An 18455-nucleotide genomic window follows, 5' to 3' on the forward strand; every position below is an offset into this window, starting at 1 on the left:
TGTGGGCAGGTGTGTCTAGTGGTGGTGCTACAGTGTGGGCAGGTGTGTCTAGTGGTGGTGATGTTACAGTGTGGGCAGGTGTGTCTAGTGGTGATGTTACAGTGTGGGCAGGTGTGTCTAGTGGTGGTGGTGTTACAGTGTGGGCAGGTTTGTCTAGTGGTGGTGTTAGTGTGGGCAGGTGTGTCTATTGGTGGTGTTACAGTGTGGGCAGGTGTGTCTAGTGGTGGTGATGTTACAGTGTGGGTAGGTGTGTCTAGTGGTGGTGATGTTACAGTGTGGGTAGGTGTGTCTAGTGGTGGTGATGTTACAGTGTGGGCAGGTGTGTCTAGTGGTGGTGATGTTACAGTGTGGGCAGGTGTGTCTAGTTTATAGAGAACTGCTGTACACTTTGTAAATGGTACAGTGACAAGCCCATACTACTAACATCATTATTCCAGTCATTGTGCCTCTGCATGAGCAACACAGCCGCCTAATGTCATCTTCATGGAGGACAATGCTCCAGCTCATTCAGAACGGCTGCTAGAGACTGGGGGACCTCACATGGAGGGGGCTGTACTTTCTCCAGACCTGAAAACCATAGAGTCATCATGCAGAGGCTCATAACTCTGTATCCTAGAACCTCAATGACCTTAGGACCATTAAATAATATTTGTGTGCTGAAACCAGAATATCCTGTAATCCGTTTAGATCAGGGCGTATAGACCGAGCGGCCAGGTTACAGGGTATACAGCCTCAATGGCCCAGTGATATCTCCTTCAGCCGTAGTTTTATTGTCTTCTGATATGTTATACAATGAGAAGAGCGGCAATCTAGAGGAAGGGATCCTCAGGGACTGGGGCTAAGGGCAGAAACGCTGATAGGGAAGTGTACGAATTGTGAAACGTGTTACACAAGCTGTGTGTATGTATGTGCCCAGTCATCCCCATACTGCAGTTATGTGTAAGCTGATAGCAGATTACCTTGCTTTGTGTATAGTGAATGCAGAGTGATGTAACTTGACTATTATGGGGCCACTCCTGTACTCCTTATACTCAGATCAGGGTGAGGACATGCCAAGTTATCAATGACTAAGATCCCAATGCTTTCCTCCGTTCAGTTCAGTAACCTGCAGCCATATCTTAATGATGATTTCCACCATGTCAAACATATAAAAGAAATAGTGATGCAATGCAAGCTATTTCTTGCTGTGCCTACAGCTCCTATGCACACTGTGTGTCTCCATGGTAACAGACATCAAACACACTTTGTAGTCTGATCCTGCCGTCACATGCCTTTTTATCCGTCCTCTGTTTCCGGCTATCCTACCCGAAGCGTGTTAGCACAAAGCAGGAGGCAAATGGAAGAGCATTTTGACTTGTGTTTCGGCCTGTGTTTTAGTGTTTTTTTTCTGCCAAAATAGTGACCAGATTATGATGTGTAAATGGAGTGTGAACCAGCCTCAGTACCTTATACCTGCCGAGCACAGCGCTCTGGTTGCCAATCAGGTGACTGGGAAGAGGGCGGAGACTAAATGCTGCTATGACTCCGCCCCCATGCCTAGTCATAGATCTGGACCTAAAATTATCGTTAATTGTTCGCTAATCGTTCGCCTTAATTCCACATGCGTTCGCTCAACTTCCGCCTTTTTTCACTAATCGTTCAGTGTAATTGCACATTGTTCATTGTTTTGCTGGGAACAGAAGGAATAAACGATCGTAATAACAATCGTAGTAACGATCATAACTAGCAATTATCGTTCTGTCTAATTTGGTGAACGATTTCAGGTTAACAATAAACAATATCGTTTGCGATCGTTTATCGTTAATCGTTAAAAATCGCTCCATGTAATAGGACCTGAAAGATTAAAGACTAGAGATGAGCAAACCGGGTTCGGGTTCGAGTCCATCCGAAGCCGATCGTTCGGTATTTGATTAGCGGGGGCTGCTGAACTTGGATAAAGCTCTAAGGTTGTCTGGAAAACATGGATACAGCCAATGACTATATCCATGATTTCCACATAGCCTTAGGGCTTTATCCAACTTCAGCAGCCACCGCTAATCAAATGCCGAAAGTTCGGGTTCAGATGGACTCGAGCATGCTCCAGGTTCGCTCTTCACTATTAAAGATATATATTTTTTTAAATTGCCGCCCCTGTGCCCAGCAGCTATAAGGTAATGGATCCCATTCACACTTTACCAGGAGGGTGATTGGTTCCCTTTAAAACAGTCTTGTCAGTGAAAAGAACTTTTCACGTGTGGGTGTTCAGATTGTCACCGATTACTGGAACAAGCCAGGGGGGCGGCTGAGCCCCTTTCTACCTGGTATGTTGCTCTCCCTCCCTAGACTTTACTATGATATACGTCTCCTGTAGTAAGACAGGGAGAACAGAGGATCGGAGAGAGAAGCGCTCAGGTAAGTTCTTCTGGTATTTGTTCAAACACCCAGACTAAGACCAAAACATTTATATAACATCAGAATCGATGACTGCAACAGTGTCCTGCCGCAGCCATATACTTGTAACTCAGGATCATTCTGTAATGGATAGTGGCAGGGCTGTGGAGTCGGAGATTTGGAGTCGTGGAGTTGGAGTCGGAGCTAGCTTTGGCTGGAGTCGGAGTCTGAGTTGGAGTCGGAAAAAAATGTACCGACTTTGACTCCAGCTTTAATAAAATCTTTAAAAAATGTAAAATTGAATTTTGATATAAATTTTACAAGTTTTGCTCATGAATATATATTATGAGCAACATTCTAATAGGACACTGGCTCTATTAGATAAGGGGGGTCAGGGAATATATCAGTAATAGTACACTGGCTCTATTAGATAAGGGGGGTCAGGGAATATATCAGTAATAGTACACTGGCCCTATTAGATAAGGGGGGTCGGGGAATTTATCAGTAATAGGACACTGGCCTTATTAGATAAGGGTGGTCGGGAAATATATCAGTAATAGGACACTGGCCCTATTAGATAAGGGTGGTCGGAGAATATATCAGTAATAGGACACTGGCCCTATTAGATAAGGGGGTCATGGAAAAGTTGTCGGTCACTATTTGGCAGTTTGTTTCTGAGCTGGAAGAGACCATTGTGTGTGGGGGGAGATCTGTGCTGTTCTCTTCCTGAATGGTGGATGACTGTATATGAGCAGCAGTGTAATATGAAGATATCCTGTGTAATATAGAGGAGGAGGAGAAGACATAAGTAGTGTAGCAGTAACATCTGTCCTCAGTGCGGTGTTTTCTCTCTGGGAGAAGATTGTGTGTTTTTCCTCCGTGTTCTATGGCTGCAGCTGTGTGTGTGTGTGTGTGCGTGTGTGTGTGTGTGCGCGCGCTATGGCTGCGGTAGGCTGTGTGTGTATGCTATGGCTGCAACAGGCTGTGTGTATGTGTGCTATGGCCGCAGCAGGCTGTGTGTGTGTGTGGTGTGCGCTATGGCTGCAGCAAGCTGTGTGTGCTATGGTTGCAGCAGACTGTGTATGTGCTATGGTTGCAGCAGGCTGTGTGTGTGCTATGGCTGAAGCAGGCTGTGTGTGTGTGTGCTATAGCTGCAGCAGGCTGTGTGGGTGTGGGTGTATGCTATGGCTGCAGTAGGCTGTGTGTGCTATGGTTGCAGCAGGCTGTGTATGTGCTATGGTTGCAGCAGGCTGTGTGTGTGCTATAGCTGCAGCAGGCTGTGTGGGTGTATGCTATGGCTGCAGTAGGCTGTGTGTGTGCGTGCTATTGCGTGCCCCCACAGTGACCTTCTATATCACTATGTGTGACCCCTCTATATCACTATGTGTTACCCCTCTCTATATCACTATGTGTGACCCCCTGTATATCACTATGGTTGACCTCTATATTACAGGTATTTGGCATTGTTAGCAGTGTTTCTTTAAGTATGGTGAATATTTAGTTAGAAACCTAGAAGACTGTCAGCAGGAAAAGACCACCTGCTCCATCTAGTCTAGTTCTGAGTTGTTCAGGACATGGAGGCTGGAGACTGGCTGCATCCACTGCACACACAGGAGAAGCTTCCTTTGTATGTTTCATAAGTCGCTCCAGGATCATATAATACATTAGGGAGAAGCTGCTGAGCCAGTGTGATAAAAAACTCCCCTGGTACATGACCGGCCATTTATGAAACATTCGGAGTCGGCCCTGATAAAATTCAGGGGTCGGAGTTGGAGTCGGTTTTGATAAAATTCAGGAGTCGGAGTTGGAGTCGGAGCTGCGGCTTACCGACTCCACAGCTCTGGATAGTGGAGCTGCATCAACCTTGTACAGGTGTTCTCTCTGGAACCTGTTTTAAAAGCTTTATCAGGGGAAGCTGCCGGTATAGACAATTATTTTGCAGTGACACAGAAGGGGGAAGGTGTGGTGTTAATATGCAACATGCTCATTCCATGTCCTGCACGTCACGGTTATTTGTCCCACCTCCATCTGTCTCCATAAATGTTGCCACAAATGACATTAAAGTCAATGTATGCTTAATACTATTTGCGTGTGTCTCATGCTGGTGTCTGTAACCCTCTTGTTTCCCATAGCACTACCTGACATGCTTCAGTGGGACAGTAGCTGTGCCGTTCCTGCTTGCAGAAGCCATGTGCGTTGGCTTCGACCAATGGGCTACCAGCCAGCTGATCGGGACCATTTTCTTCTGTGTAGGGATCACTACTTTGCTTCAGACAACTTTTGGGTGCAGGTGAGTCTAGTTTAGGGGGAAGCATTGATGTGGCAGAAGTTGTTCTTCTCTCCTCTTACTCGGTGTTCTGCATCTAGAGCTGTACTTAGTGACTATCAATAGTCCACACGTTGCATCCCTTTTAGGATAGACACACTCTTTTGTGAAAAGTGAGTCCTAGCCTACGTAATGCTCTCTATGTGCCATACTACCTAAGGGCCCATTCACATTATGGAAACAGGTGCAATTTCTGAGCAGAACCCCCGCGGACTCCGCTCAGAATCCCGCCTGATATCTGTTTCAATGGGATGCCTCGCGTGCGGGGGTTCCGCTCGGAATATCCGTCTGTTTCCGTAGTGTGAACGGGCCCTAACACCATTATACCTTTACAGATACACTGTAGCATTCCTAACTTTGCAATTGTAAGTTGCATAATAAATATGTCATACCGCAGTGGTGATGACTGACATCTATACCATTGTCACCACCTCTGCAGATGGAACCTATAAAGAAACTACATCAATAACCCGTATTTTCCCTTTTCCGCTGCGATGTTACTGCAGGTTACCCTTGTTCCAGGCAAGTGCGTTTGCTTTCCTTGCTCCGGCCCGTGCCATCCTATCCCTTGAGAAGTGGAAATGTAATACTACAGGTAAATAACCATCTGATATAAGCCATCCGATATGGCATCTCCCTGTCACACCCTACTGCGGCCTTTTGTGTTTGTGGACGGGCACCCAGCTAGCAGGGTAGAGCTGTGGAATGAACTGGCGTGAGACTCTCCTGGGATTATTTTCCTTGCTGGCAGCGTGTTAATCCATTTCTCCCCAGGGAGCGGGGGGCACCTTTGTCAAGAGAAGAATGTATATAATCTCTGACATTGGAGCTTTTGGGTTTAAGCAGATGGGGAAAAGGAATTTAGCTGAAATTATACTGGAAACCACAGAGTCAGGGAAACAGAACTACAAGAACTGGAGGTCAAGTTCTCAGGAATTAAGCTCAGGAAACCGCAGTATAGATTTTCCATGTCCCATTGTAAGATTTTCATTACTACTGCTCATTTATTTACTACTAGGCTAATATTAGCTTAGCTTCTCCCAGGGATGCAGGAGCTTCATGTTGACTTTCCTACTACGTTGCATCAAGCAGTGGGGTTGTCCCATCATTAAGGTTACTTTTCTTTTAGATTCTACGTTACTTTTCTCTCTTTTATTCTAGATTACACATAATGGGGCAGATTTATCAACCATGGTGTAAAGTGAAACTGGCTCAGTTGCCCCTAGCAACCAATCAGATTCCACCTTTCATTTTTCAGAGAGTCTGTGAGGAATGAAAGGTGGAATCTGATTGGTTGCTAGGGGCAACTGAGCCAGTTTCACTTTACACCATGTTTGATAAATCTCCCCCATAATATAATTTTTTTTCAATTGGAATCATTTAAAAAATGTTCCTGTGTCTACATGTGTACTTGCCTGTTAGGATGCCCCCTGATGTTAGTTAAACTTTTGTCTAAAGTGTCCACCTATATGAGTTGCATGCTGATGGTCACACATGCTCAGTAGCTCCGTTCAGATGCCCGGCTGCACTTTCACTTTGGGTGGTAGAGTGAATCCTGCTAGTTTACAGGCAGCAAATTAAAGGGGAACTCCAGCTGAGACCCCTTTTTCTGCAATTCCTAGGGTGGGGGTGGGTGAAAAAAATAACATATACTTACCTCCCTGGCTCCAGCACTTCCATCCTCATTCTGCTGCTCCAGTTCCTTGGTCCGGCCACTCCCTGGTCTTGAGATGGCACTTGGGTTGTGACGTGGCAGGCCAGCACAGCCATTGAACAACTGTAGCATTGGCTGGCGCTAAATGGCTGAGCCATTCACATTCAAGTCCCATGTGAAGACCAGGACGGGATCAGAGTGTCGGTAGGCGGCAGTGCAGGAGCCAGGAAGGTAAGTAGATGTGTTTTTCACCCACCCCTTCCCTGGGCATTCTGAAAAAATGTGTTACAGCTGGATGTTCTCCTTTAAGAATTGGCACAGTAAAAGCCACTACTTCTCACCAGCGGTGGATACATTAGGTGGACATTCTAAAAGCTAATGTAAAAAACAGCAGTGGGCACCATAACAAGTGTAAAACAGCAATATCTAGACCGGAGAGCTTTGCTAAATAATATGAAATATTATGTTTAGCCTGATATAACAGAGCGGTGTAGGTCTTAGCCATGGGATAACTCGGATGTATTTACAGTGGCCGCCGATCACTGCATTTTTGCAGCAGAGCCTAAAAAAGGGGCAGTAAAGACTGATATGTTTGGTCCAGGCAGATGTTTAGCTTCATTCCTCTGTCTGAACTGTGACCTTAAAGCATAGTTTGCAAGTGTTTTCTGAGATCCCAAAATGCACATGTTTCAGGAACCAGTTGGATTCCTTCTGTGCCTTATAACTTGTCAATAAATTGACTGATTTGGCTCTAGTATGGGGCAGGGGTTTGACCATATAAAATTAAAAGGTTAATTCAGCAAAAAAAAGTTCTTTCAAATCAACTGGTGCCAGAAAGTGCCAGGTATTTGTAATTAACTTTTATAACAAAAAAATCTCAAGTCTTCCAGTATTTATCAGCTGCTGTATCAGTGCTCTCTGCTGCCACCTCTGTCTGTGACAGGAACTGTCCAGAGCAGCAGCAAATCCTCATAGAAAACTTCTCCTGCTCTCCACACTGGAAAGAATACACCACTTCCTGCAGCACATACAGCAGCTTATAAGATACTGGAAGATTTTTTTAGTAAAAGTCAATTACAAATCTCTGGCATTTTCTAGCACTGGTTGATTTGACAGAAAAACATTTTTTAATACCTAACCTTCATTCCTTTAAGATGCCATGTTGGCTGCCTGCACCTCCCACATGATTGAGCATTCAGTAAATTGAACTCAGTGTAAGACAGTATGCAGGGAACCAGGAGCTGTGTATTGGACAAAATAGGTCTCTGATCACTGTAAAGTTATATGGAGAAATGAACTTCCACCGAATTTTAACCCTAGCAGCGTTATGACAATAGGAGTTAGTGATTCATCCTAGGGTTCAGGTTATGTGACTCAGACCTTGTTGAGTATCTTTATTTTTGTAGGTGACGTCTTAGAGTTAAGATCAACATGCAGGATTTGGATTTGAGCAAAGCTCATATGAGAAAGTCAGAACTGCTCATGTGTTCAATGTTCTTTTTCTACCAGAACTTATTTGGTATTATCTGGGACTTATATTGATGGCCTATGCGTCGGGAAGGGAATCATTATCAACCTGATGGGGGTTGGACTCTCACTGGTTAGTTAAGTGGCCATAGCTCTGTGGAGTGCTGCAGTGTTTTTATTGTTTCTCAGGCACAGTGCCATAGAATTTTGAGTGGCTGAGCCTGGTCCTATTCAAGCTGCAGTACCAAGCATAGCCACTAAAAATGTATGGCACTGTGCCTGCTAACTGATGAGGATTATGGCCTCATTCACACGATCCATGCCGCAATCCGCACCACAGTGACTGGAGGAGGATAGAAGTGCAGCCCCCCCCAGGAGTGCAGATGACAACTAGTCGCCTACTCACACCGTGCTGGCCGACTCACATGCTCACCAGCACAGGGAAGTAGGCGAGTAGTTGTCTTCTGCGCTCCTGTCATCTCTGCTGCCGGGTGGAAGGGGGGCTGCACACTGGGGGATCCGTGCTGTGATCCGCACTAGGACATGTCCTATTTTTTCGCGGTGGGGGTCACGGCACGAATCGTGTGAATAGCGGCATTCATTTGAATGGCTCCTAAAATTGTCCGTGGTCGCAGGTACGGGACAGGGACGATTTTACAGGACGTGTGAATGCAACCTTAGGCCATGAATCTTTCAGTCAGCTATTCGGTTAGGGTGCAAGGCCTATGCATAGTCCTGGAAAGCCCCTTGAATCGTTATAAATGGGACCATGTCATAGTATGTTGCAGCAGGAGTGTCCCAGTTCCAGACAATGACTTTAGGGACTTTTCAGTGACGGGTAATAAAAGGACAGAGTTAACAGCAATAAAATGTTATTTCTGGTAGCCTACAATGTCCCTTTTTGGATCCTTTATGAAGGGGACATATTGTATTTGGTGTATAATAAGATCAGATGATGATATGACCCATCCCCGGGAATCTCATGAAATTTCCAGCAGGCTGAATATTATTTTTAGATTTTGCAGCCAGAAGGGGTTATCCTGGATTAGAAAAAGCACAGTTACGTTCTTGCAAAAACAGCACCACTCCTGACCCCAGATTGTGTGGTAATACAGTTCAGCTCCATTCACAGCAATGGAACTGAGGTGCAAAACCTACACCCAAGTGCTGTTTCTGAAAGAAAGAGGCCATCTTTTTCTAAGCCTCGACAGGTGTCACACTCCAGCTGTTTCAGAACTACAATTCCCATCATGCCTGGACAGCCGAAGCCGAATCGGTATATTACATGTGCAGATTTTCCGTCTGCTGCATATGGCTCTACCTCTTGTGGACTTAGTTCCATAGTTCTGCTCCTCTTACTTATCACTGTCCAGTTGCTTCAGCTATGATGGTTGATAGTAGCCTTCAGCTGGTTTTTGACTTTCTGAGACATGGCAGGATACATGACCGTTTTTGGATTTTGCACCGTCTTTACTTTTGAGGATTTTATGTTAATTTTGTAGATGATTTTTCAGTTTAGAGCTCCTCCTGTTGGTGCACAGGGCACATTGCACGAACAGTATTTCTTTGTTCTTGGCAAGTGGTTTCTGTGTCAAATGCATTTCTTCAGAGTGCATTCTTGGCAATTCTGAAAGTTCTGATTGGCCATTTGTAATGGGTCATGTCCATGCTTGTCAAACTACAAGAGTTCCAATGGCAAATATTGCAGCTTCTGAAAATATCTCAAATCTATAAGATGACCCCCATTCTGTAGGATCATCCTCCTCTCTTATTCAACAATATTAATGGATCTATGGTTACTTTGGTTACTATGGTTTACTATATTACTTACCTTTGAACAGAGCTCTTATAAATCAATAGTGCTAGCAAAGAAACTTTGTAATGTATCTCATCAGAGAAAAATGTCTCTTTTTACAGCTATCAGGCTTCCCTTCTTCCACACCCTGTTTATCTCATCATTTAATACCGCTAAAAATCCATATAGAAAGTAGTTCATCCCAGGTTAAATGTACAGCTGCACATAGAAACCCCATCCACAACTTACACTGCTCAGTACTGCTTCATAATGTACTCTTTGCTACTGCCCCTAAGGCTATGTTGTGGAGACATAGGAGAGCGGGATCCTCTCTTCTGCACATAGGAATCCCATCCACAGCTTGCACTGCTCAGTACTGATTTAGAATATCCTCTGTGCTGCTGCTGCCTCTAAGGCTGTGCTGTACAGATAAAGGGCAGCAGGATCCTCTTTTCTGTGTATGGGAGACATTATAACTAAGGGGCAACTAGCTTGGGGCAACTGAAAATTAGAGATGGTGATTTGAAAGTGATTTGTAAATCTCCATGCTTGAGCAGATATGCTAATGGAATGCATATGAGATTGTGATTGGATTTGTTTGCTTTCTATAGATTTATCTTTTGCCAATGAAACTGAGCTGCTTCATACAGAACACATATGGTACCCAAGGATACGTGAGGTAATGTGCATGGTTTGCCCCTGTTATTTGTGATACATGACAGATGGACAGTAGAGATGAGCAAACCTTGTGCAAGCTCTGTATCGTCCAAAGCTGAAGATGTTAGATGCAGCCATAGGGAGTCCTGGAAAACATGGATACAGCCTATGGCCTATAGCTGTAGTTTTCCAGGCAGCCTTAGGGCAGCATCCAACTTCTTCAGCCACCGGTAATCGAATGCAGAGCAACAACATACAAAAAGTTCAGCCCTTGGCACTACCAAACCTCGTTGCAGCTACAAACATGCTGTTAGGATTTGGACGAACCCAAGCATGCTCGAGGTTTGCTCATCTCTCATTTTTCCATACACTGTCTGTAAGCTAAGCATGACTTACTTTTCTGGTCCTATTCTTTTGTAGATACAAGGTGCCATTATCATGTCATCACTAATAGAAGTGGTCATCGGTTTCCTTGGCCTTCCTGGAGCCTTGCTGAGATACATAGGACCGCTGACGATAACTCCTACTGTGTCTCTTATTGGCCTATCTGGGTTTCAGGCTGCTGGCGAGAGAGCAGGCAAACACTGGGGCATTGCTATGCTGTAAGTAGATAAAGCAGCCAATGAATCTGTGACATATAAGTTCATACAGCATTATGCACAACATTCAGTAAGGCCATGCTTGTTAAGCATCAAATCATTGCCTCCTGTCTGTTGTACATCCTGTGATGGAATTCCTGATCTACACTCTAGCTGGGCTTTCAGCTAACACTGTTTCTCTCCTACTACATCTTCTTGACTATAACTCTGTTCACAACACCTATGAGAGCCTCCCACATATTGGAAGTCTCCTCACCAGAAACCCCTTTAATGTCCCCATATGCATTAAAGGTGTGCAAACCCACTAGTTTGGACTGGACCTTCTTACTATTTTACATGTACATGTATGTGGTCTTCCCCAATCCTTCCCATACAAGGATCATTTGAATTCCAACACATGAATTATCAGCAGACAGGAAAACTCACTGCCGATAACTTGCCTGTGTTAAAGGGCCAGCGATCAGCCGTCTAGCAAGAAACCTCACTAGTCGTTTGCACATGTTCCCGCGTGAACAGGAACGTGCTGGCAATTTCATGAAGTTAATAGGCGGCCGCATTGGCAGCACCATGTTAAAGGGCCCTTAGACAGGACATTTCAGTGACACGTACTTATGCATATGGATCACTTTATCCCAGGGAAATAGCTGTTTCCATGAAGTTCCCTTTGCATATAACACCTTGTCGCCGAAGTCTCAGCTGATGCAATCCAGTCGGTGGTTATATAAGACACTTGGACGTAAACGTTCAACAAACATTGGTAAATTAATATTCACTCCCTGGAGAATAGGAATTACTGCATTAATCCTAATGCCTACAGCTTGGCATTTATACACATCATAATCCGCTACCTAAATGTCATCATTTTGGGAGTTCACCAGCAGTTCTCTATTTATATACATCCTGTGATGTGCTCGCCAAAGAATATGGAAACCTATTAAGATTGCAGATTAATGAACAAGCTTTATTGACTTACCGGACAGGGTAGACAAAGAAATATAATATTCACAGTGAATAGAACCGCCATCTTATATCTGACCATGCTTTACCATAACCACAATGTGTTGTTCTTCTTCTTCCTTCAGCACCATTTTCCTGGTCCTCCTCTTCTCTCAGTACGCCAGGAATGTCAAGCTGCCGCTTCCCATATACAAGTCCAAGAAGGGATGGACGGCTTACAAGTTACAGCTGTTTAAAATGTTTCCCGTAAGTACGAGCGTAATGGATGTGTAGCTGCTGCAGGATGATCTGTGATGCAGCTTACTGTATACTCTGTGTGTTATGCAGAGTATGGGATGATGTGCACAGCTCTGTCCAAAGCCAGATGCTTCTGGCCTTAAAATAGCTGGAAGTTTATTCTTTGTGTGATGAAGCAGCGATATCTCACTTCTCCAAGGTCGTAGCAGCAATGTCCGTTATATTACAGACAGTCAGTAAAAGAAGCTCATATTTCTACACTACCTATAGACTGGACTACTTTTCTGGCAGGTTCTCTATAGGCTGCCATGCGCACTGATCATATACTGACAGGTCTCATTGTTTCTGGACAATTATATCATGAGGTTACCCTGAGAATATGTTTGCAAATTATTTTATTTTTTTTCTTCTTAAAGTGTCACTGTCACATTTTTTTTTCCAGAAATCAGTAGTCCAGATGATTTTAAGAAACTTTGTAATTGGGTTTATTAGGCAAATATGCCATTATCTGCATTCAAAAAGTCTTTCCCCAGGTCCCCCCTCCCTCCCCTTCCTCCCCTCTCTCATTCACTGTTTATTATCAGGAAATCTCGACTCTTTTACATCAGTCAAGCCCCGTCTGTTCTATGGAGAGGGAAGGAGGGAGATTAGTCGTCAGCAGAGAGCAAAGGATTACACAGGGGGAGCTATGTGAAAGCTGCTATTCAGAGGTCAGAGAAGTCAGGTCAGTGCTGACATCAGAGGAGATAGCCTAGTGATGTAGCTGTAAGTTAACTCTTTGTTGTCCTGTTTTGGTGTCTCATCTCCCTCCACCCCTCCCCTCTTTTAAGAGAACCATGAAGATGGGGGAGAGCTTCAAACTGCTTTCTCATGATAAAAATGCATTTTTCGGATAATAAACCCTTTACAAAGTTTCTTAAAATCGCCTGTATTATTGATTTCTGCAAAAAAAAAAAAAAAATAATAATAATTTAAACGACAGGTACACTTTAAGGGAAAATACTGCCTCTAGTGCCACCTATTCTGTAAGTTAATGCCCTATGACTGGCAATATAACCAGTCTCAGTCCAGGTTGTTTTAAAAACCCAGAAATACTTATCTGTCTGGTTTGGCTAATACCCTACTCAAGTGTGAAGATATTTTTATGATTGAGTGTTGACTTACAGGGTAGCTACCTATAGGTGGCACTAGAGAGTGACAGCTAATTTGCATACTTTTGTCCCAGGGAGAAATGAATTTAAAGAGGAAGTCCCACAAAATGTAAAACTCACAGACAGGGGGGTGGGGGAAAGTATACTTACCTGTTCCTGTGCCAGTGACGCTATCTGGTCTCTTTACCATCCGCCCGATGCCATTTTCAGACAGCATCCGGATATTGTCCTTTTAACCACTGGTTGAGCAGGCAATCCATCGACGGGGTATGAGATATTGCAGCAGCGTTTTCTGCTGGAATCTGGCGGCGGGGAGATATTGGTATGGCAGCGCTGTCGGTTCCTGCGCCCCATTTTTTATTTTGTGAGACTTCTCCTATAAGAATCCATATCAGCTGGATATCCTTAAAGGGATTATCCAGTGCTACAAAAACATGGCCACTTTCTTTCAGATACAACACGACTCTTGTCTCCAGTTCAGGTGCGGTTTGCAATTAAGCTCCATTCACTTCAATGGAACTGAGCAGCAAAACCCCGCCCAAGCTGGAGACAAGAGTCGTGTTGTCTCTGGAAAAAAGTGGCCATGTTTTTGTAGCGCTGGATAACCCCTTTAAGTAAAAGCAGTGTTTCTACAGACCACAAAGCAACACTATCAGCACCTCTCAGATATTAGGTCTAATGCTAAAGCAGGCAAGTAAATTGGAGTGTCGTACTTTACCATGCTCAACTTATGTATATTGTACTGTGGTAAGAGAATGAGTTGCACTTGTAATCTCTGCTTATTTTAGATAGTTTCTTGCAATGAGGGGTGGCATAAAGCCTTTAGTATAATACACACGATCCTGCACATAATCTCTGTTATAAGACTGGGCTTGTCAGTAAAAGATGAACTCACTAGGATGTACAAGTATAAGTGAATCAATCACCTCCAAGAATGAATATGGATGAGTCTGTCAATATTTGTTTCCCTCCTTATGATACAGATCATCATGGCCATCCTTGTGTCCTGGCTGCTCTGCTTCATCTTTACTGTGACCGATGTTTTTCCACCCGATAGTAACAAGTATGGCTTTTATGCCCGCACTGACGCCAGGCAAGGGGTTTTGGCAGTGGCCCCTTGGTTTAAAGTCCCATACCCGTGTAAGTACTATTCTTGACAGTATCACATGTCATTATGTTTTTCTTTATTTTTATTTTTATTATAGGATCCCTATTTATTTGTAATTTTTTTAAACGTAGCTCCATCTTTGTAGATCACTTTATAGTTTGCTACTTGATAAAGTGGCCTTATTTTTTTACTCAACTTACTCTATAGTGCTGTTAGGGCTTTAGAAAATCCCTAAATGGTTTATTATAATTATAGTTTTAGCTACCTATTTAGGGACTTTCTAAAGCCCTATTATCCCCTTATAAGCCCCAGCTTAAGTCTGCACCAATCATAAATATAAGGGGTTATCCAGCGCTACAAAAACATGGCCACTTTCTTCCAGAGACAGACCCACTCTTGTCTCCAACTTGTCAGGGTTTTTCTGCTCAGTTCCATTGAAGTGAATGGAGCTTAATTGCAAACCGCACCTGAACTGGAGACAAGAGTCGTGTTGTCTTTGAAAGAAAGTGGCCATGTTTTTGTAGCACTGGATAACCCCTTAAAGAATAGTGTTATCATGGGCTCTCTGGGAATCTTCATAGGAGGGGCTGCCTCTGTGCAGCTCACTAACCTGCATTACTTATACAGATACCAAGGCATGTGACAATGCTAGTTGAGAATCATGGCCTCTAACATTCTGCTGTTAAGACTTAAAGGGATAGTCCGGTGAAAATCTTTTTCTTTAGGGTGCCTTTACACCTATCGGATCCGTGAGATCAGCTGCGGATCCATGTATGCTCTCGGCGGGATACATTACCTGTGCGGTGGCACGGCTGCAGTGTGGCTCCGGTCCCGCTCAGCCGATCAGTGCACCGCAGCGGCACCGGAGCCGGGAGCCTCACTGTAGTTGTACCACCGAGCAGGTAATGTATGCTCTCGGCGGCGGGCGCGGGGATGGAGGATGCCGGCGGCGGGGATGATGGGATGGGGATGGAGGATGCCGGGGACGGGGATGCCGGGGATGGAGGATGCCGGCGGCGGGGATGATGGGATGGGGATGGAGGATGCCGGGGATGGGGATGCCAGGGACAGGGATGGAGGATGTCGGCAGCGGGGCTGATGGGACGGAGCTGCGGGCAACAGGGAGTTAAAGCACATACTCACAGCGGGATGTCAATCTCGCTGCGAGTATTTGCTATCATAGGGGTGAATGATACTGGATCCGCAGCTTATCTCGCTGCGAATCCGCAGAAGTGAGATCCGCTGCGGATCCGGTAGGTGTGAAGGCACCTTTAAAAATCAACTGGCACAAGAAAGCTGTATAGATTTGTAAATTACTTCTTTTTAAAAATCTTCAGTTTTCCAGTACTTATTAGCTGTTGTATGTCCTGCAGGAAGTGGTGTATTCTTTTCAGGCTGACTTGGTGCTTTCTGCTGCCACCTCCGTTCATGTCAGGAACTGTGCAGAGTAGGATCATTTTTATGGGATGAGGCTTGTAGAAATTCATCATGGTTGTCCCTTCTTTTCTCTGCCATCGGGGGATAGTTAGGTGGGCACCCTATCCATTAGATGGTCAGCCATTTCAGATAACGTTAATCTATTGTGTATGGCTGGCATCAGACTTTGGGGACATGTAGAGCAGCGCAGTCTTGATAACAGATGTCCATGCTTTTGCGTATTGCACATATGCTTTTCCTAATCCTTAGTTGCAGCTTGTCTTATTGCCCATTCTAATAACTTTACAGTGAGTTTTCATTACAGTCACCAACAGCCTAGTTGCACCCCTGTAACATGATGCATTATAGTCCTAGCAGAGACATGGTATCCGTCTGTACAACAGACACCGCACATCACACTGCACAGACACCGCAGCATCACAGCAGGCTATGTAGGATACAGTGTATTTCCTGATCAATTTGGGCTCAGTCTAGTTGTAAACTCTATACTGATAGACAAATATGGAGCTACAATTTAAGTTTTAATTTCTACTAATAAAATGCACTTTTGGTCATGAGAAGTAATGTATTATACCTGTATTTTAGGCTCTGCTCAGATAATGTTTTCCACCTTTAGTGTATGTGCCAGGAAAGCTTTAAGGGTCCCATGGTCCCAACATATGCCGACATAATGTACTTTTGGCAAATATTGCAGACATATGCACTGGCATAGCTTTTTCTTTTATCTGTATGGAGCATTGTAGTCACTTATGTTATTGAATACAGAGGCATCCTGTAAAAAAGAAAAAGCGTACCAATGGGAGCCTGTGGGCAACATATAACTTCCATTGCCTATAATGGAGCATATTCCTGATAGAAGTCCTCAGACATTGTGTGAACAGAGTCTAATATATGTATTCTAAACAAAGAACATTGGGAAGGCTTGTATAACATGGAACTCAAATGAGAAGCCTCTTAAAGAGGTATTCCAGCCATACAATATTTTTTATAATAGACGATAATGTGCTTTTTTAATCATGCTCAGAGCTGCAGACATGGATGGATAGCTCAAGTGTTATCGAGGTTTTGCTGAGCTCCAGCATTCATGCCTCTTCCCTACTCCACTCCTTCCTGCCCGGTATGATTCATGTATAAGGCCAGAACTTATACAGAAATCATGCAGAGCAGGGAGGGCTGGGCGAGGGGGGAGGCATGCATGCTGCAGCTCAACCCAGCCTCTAAAACTTGAGATTAGAAGGAAAATGTAATTTTATATCTTTGCCATCATCTAAGTGACAACCATAATTTGTTTTATCGCCTTAACCGCTATCTGCCCATGGCTGCAGCTCGGAGTAAGATGGACAAATAGACAATAATTAAAAATAAATAAAGCATACTTATTTAATAGGTTGTCCAGCGAAAATCTGTTTCTTTCAAATCAACAGGTGTCAGAAAGTTATATAGATTTGTAATTTACTTCTATTAAAAAATCTCAAGCCCTCCCCTACTTATTAGCTACTGTATGTCCTGCAGGAAGTGTTGTTTTATTTTCAGTCTGACACAGTGCTCTCTGCTGACATCTGTGGCCGAGACAGGAACTGTCCATAGCAGAAGAGGTTTTCTATGGGGATTCATATAAAACCGAAACAGAGTTCCTGTCTCGGCCAGAGATGTCAGCAGGGAGCACTGTGTCAGACTGAAAATAAAACAACACTTCCTGCAGGATATACAGCAGCTAATAAGTATGGTAAAACTTTCTGATCTGACCTGATCAGATTTTCTAAGCCAAAGCCGGTAATGGATTTGAAAAGAGGGAACTCTCAGTCTTTCCTTTATGACCTGTTCTCTGTTTATAGTCCATACCTGGCTTTGGCTCCAAAGATCTGTCAGATCAATCTCTCTGTGCGAATGCACCATGACACCAGTTGATTTGAACGAAAAAGATTTTTGCTGGACAACCCCTTTAACCTCCCCGATTCCCTTCCCCACGGCTGCTGTTCTGATGTTGCCGGCTTCTTGCCTCCTATCATGGGTTGACCCTGCAGGAAATAATCACTCAGTAAATCCCTGGCAGTGCGGGCTTTTACTGCAGGGTCAACACATCACAGTGAGGAGCGCCATTGGGACTACAGCTGGTGGGGGGGATGGTCTTCATAGGAAAATATGCTTACCCCAAATCTATAATTAAAAAAAAAAATGGTATCACTGGAGTACCCCTTTAACCTAATTCCCATTGTAAGCATCTCCTTTGACCTCTGACACCTGTGCCCTTCTAGACCGCATTCTCTGTGTACACTGCTCTGCCCTATACTATGTTTGTTTAGACCCCCTTTGAAAATGAGAGGGGTAGTAATAATGATGTTGACGTGATTGTTACTGCCCCCCACTGGCTGTTCTGGGACTGTACTGGAGAAGGTAACGCGTAGGCCAAGCCCTTTAGAAATCATCTTGTACTTTTGCCGTTACAGCGTTAATATCACCGCTTGTGGCTTTCCCTCCATTAGAGCAGTGTACACAGGGGCTTGCATATCTTGTGTTTTCGAACGCTGGTTTCAGGACGCATCATTCTATGACAACGATTCTTGTAGAAATCAAGGTAACATTGTATATTCCCTTAATATGTTGTTTCGGTCACTGCAGAAAAAAAATGTGTAAAAAAAAAATAAAAAAAGAAGTTGTACACTGTATGGTTTTTATAGAAAATGTCATTCTGCCAAA

General features: G+C 44.1%; 1 protein-coding gene across 2 annotated transcripts in view; it reads left to right on the forward strand.

Moving 5' to 3' along the window:
• Positions 1-18455, forward strand: part of SLC23A2 (solute carrier family 23 member 2) — an 89969-nt gene that overhangs the window by 57351 nt on the left and 14163 nt on the right. For both annotated transcript variants that reach the window (XM_069943088.1, XM_069943078.1), the window contains exons 5-10: positions 4503-4660; positions 5203-5291; positions 10224-10291; positions 10690-10871; positions 11951-12071; positions 14197-14353. In XM_069943088.1, coding sequence (XP_069799189.1) covers positions 4503-4660; positions 5203-5291; positions 10224-10291; positions 10690-10871; positions 11951-12071; positions 14197-14353 — 775 coding nt within the window. The remainder of the gene's footprint in view (positions 1-4502; positions 4661-5202; positions 5292-10223; positions 10292-10689; positions 10872-11950; positions 12072-14196; positions 14354-18455) is intronic.

This window comes from Dendropsophus ebraccatus, chromosome 1 (genome assembly GCF_027789765.1).
Source record: "Dendropsophus ebraccatus isolate aDenEbr1 chromosome 1, aDenEbr1.pat, whole genome shotgun sequence".
NCBI lineage: Eukaryota > Metazoa > Chordata > Amphibia > Anura > Hylidae > Dendropsophus > Dendropsophus ebraccatus.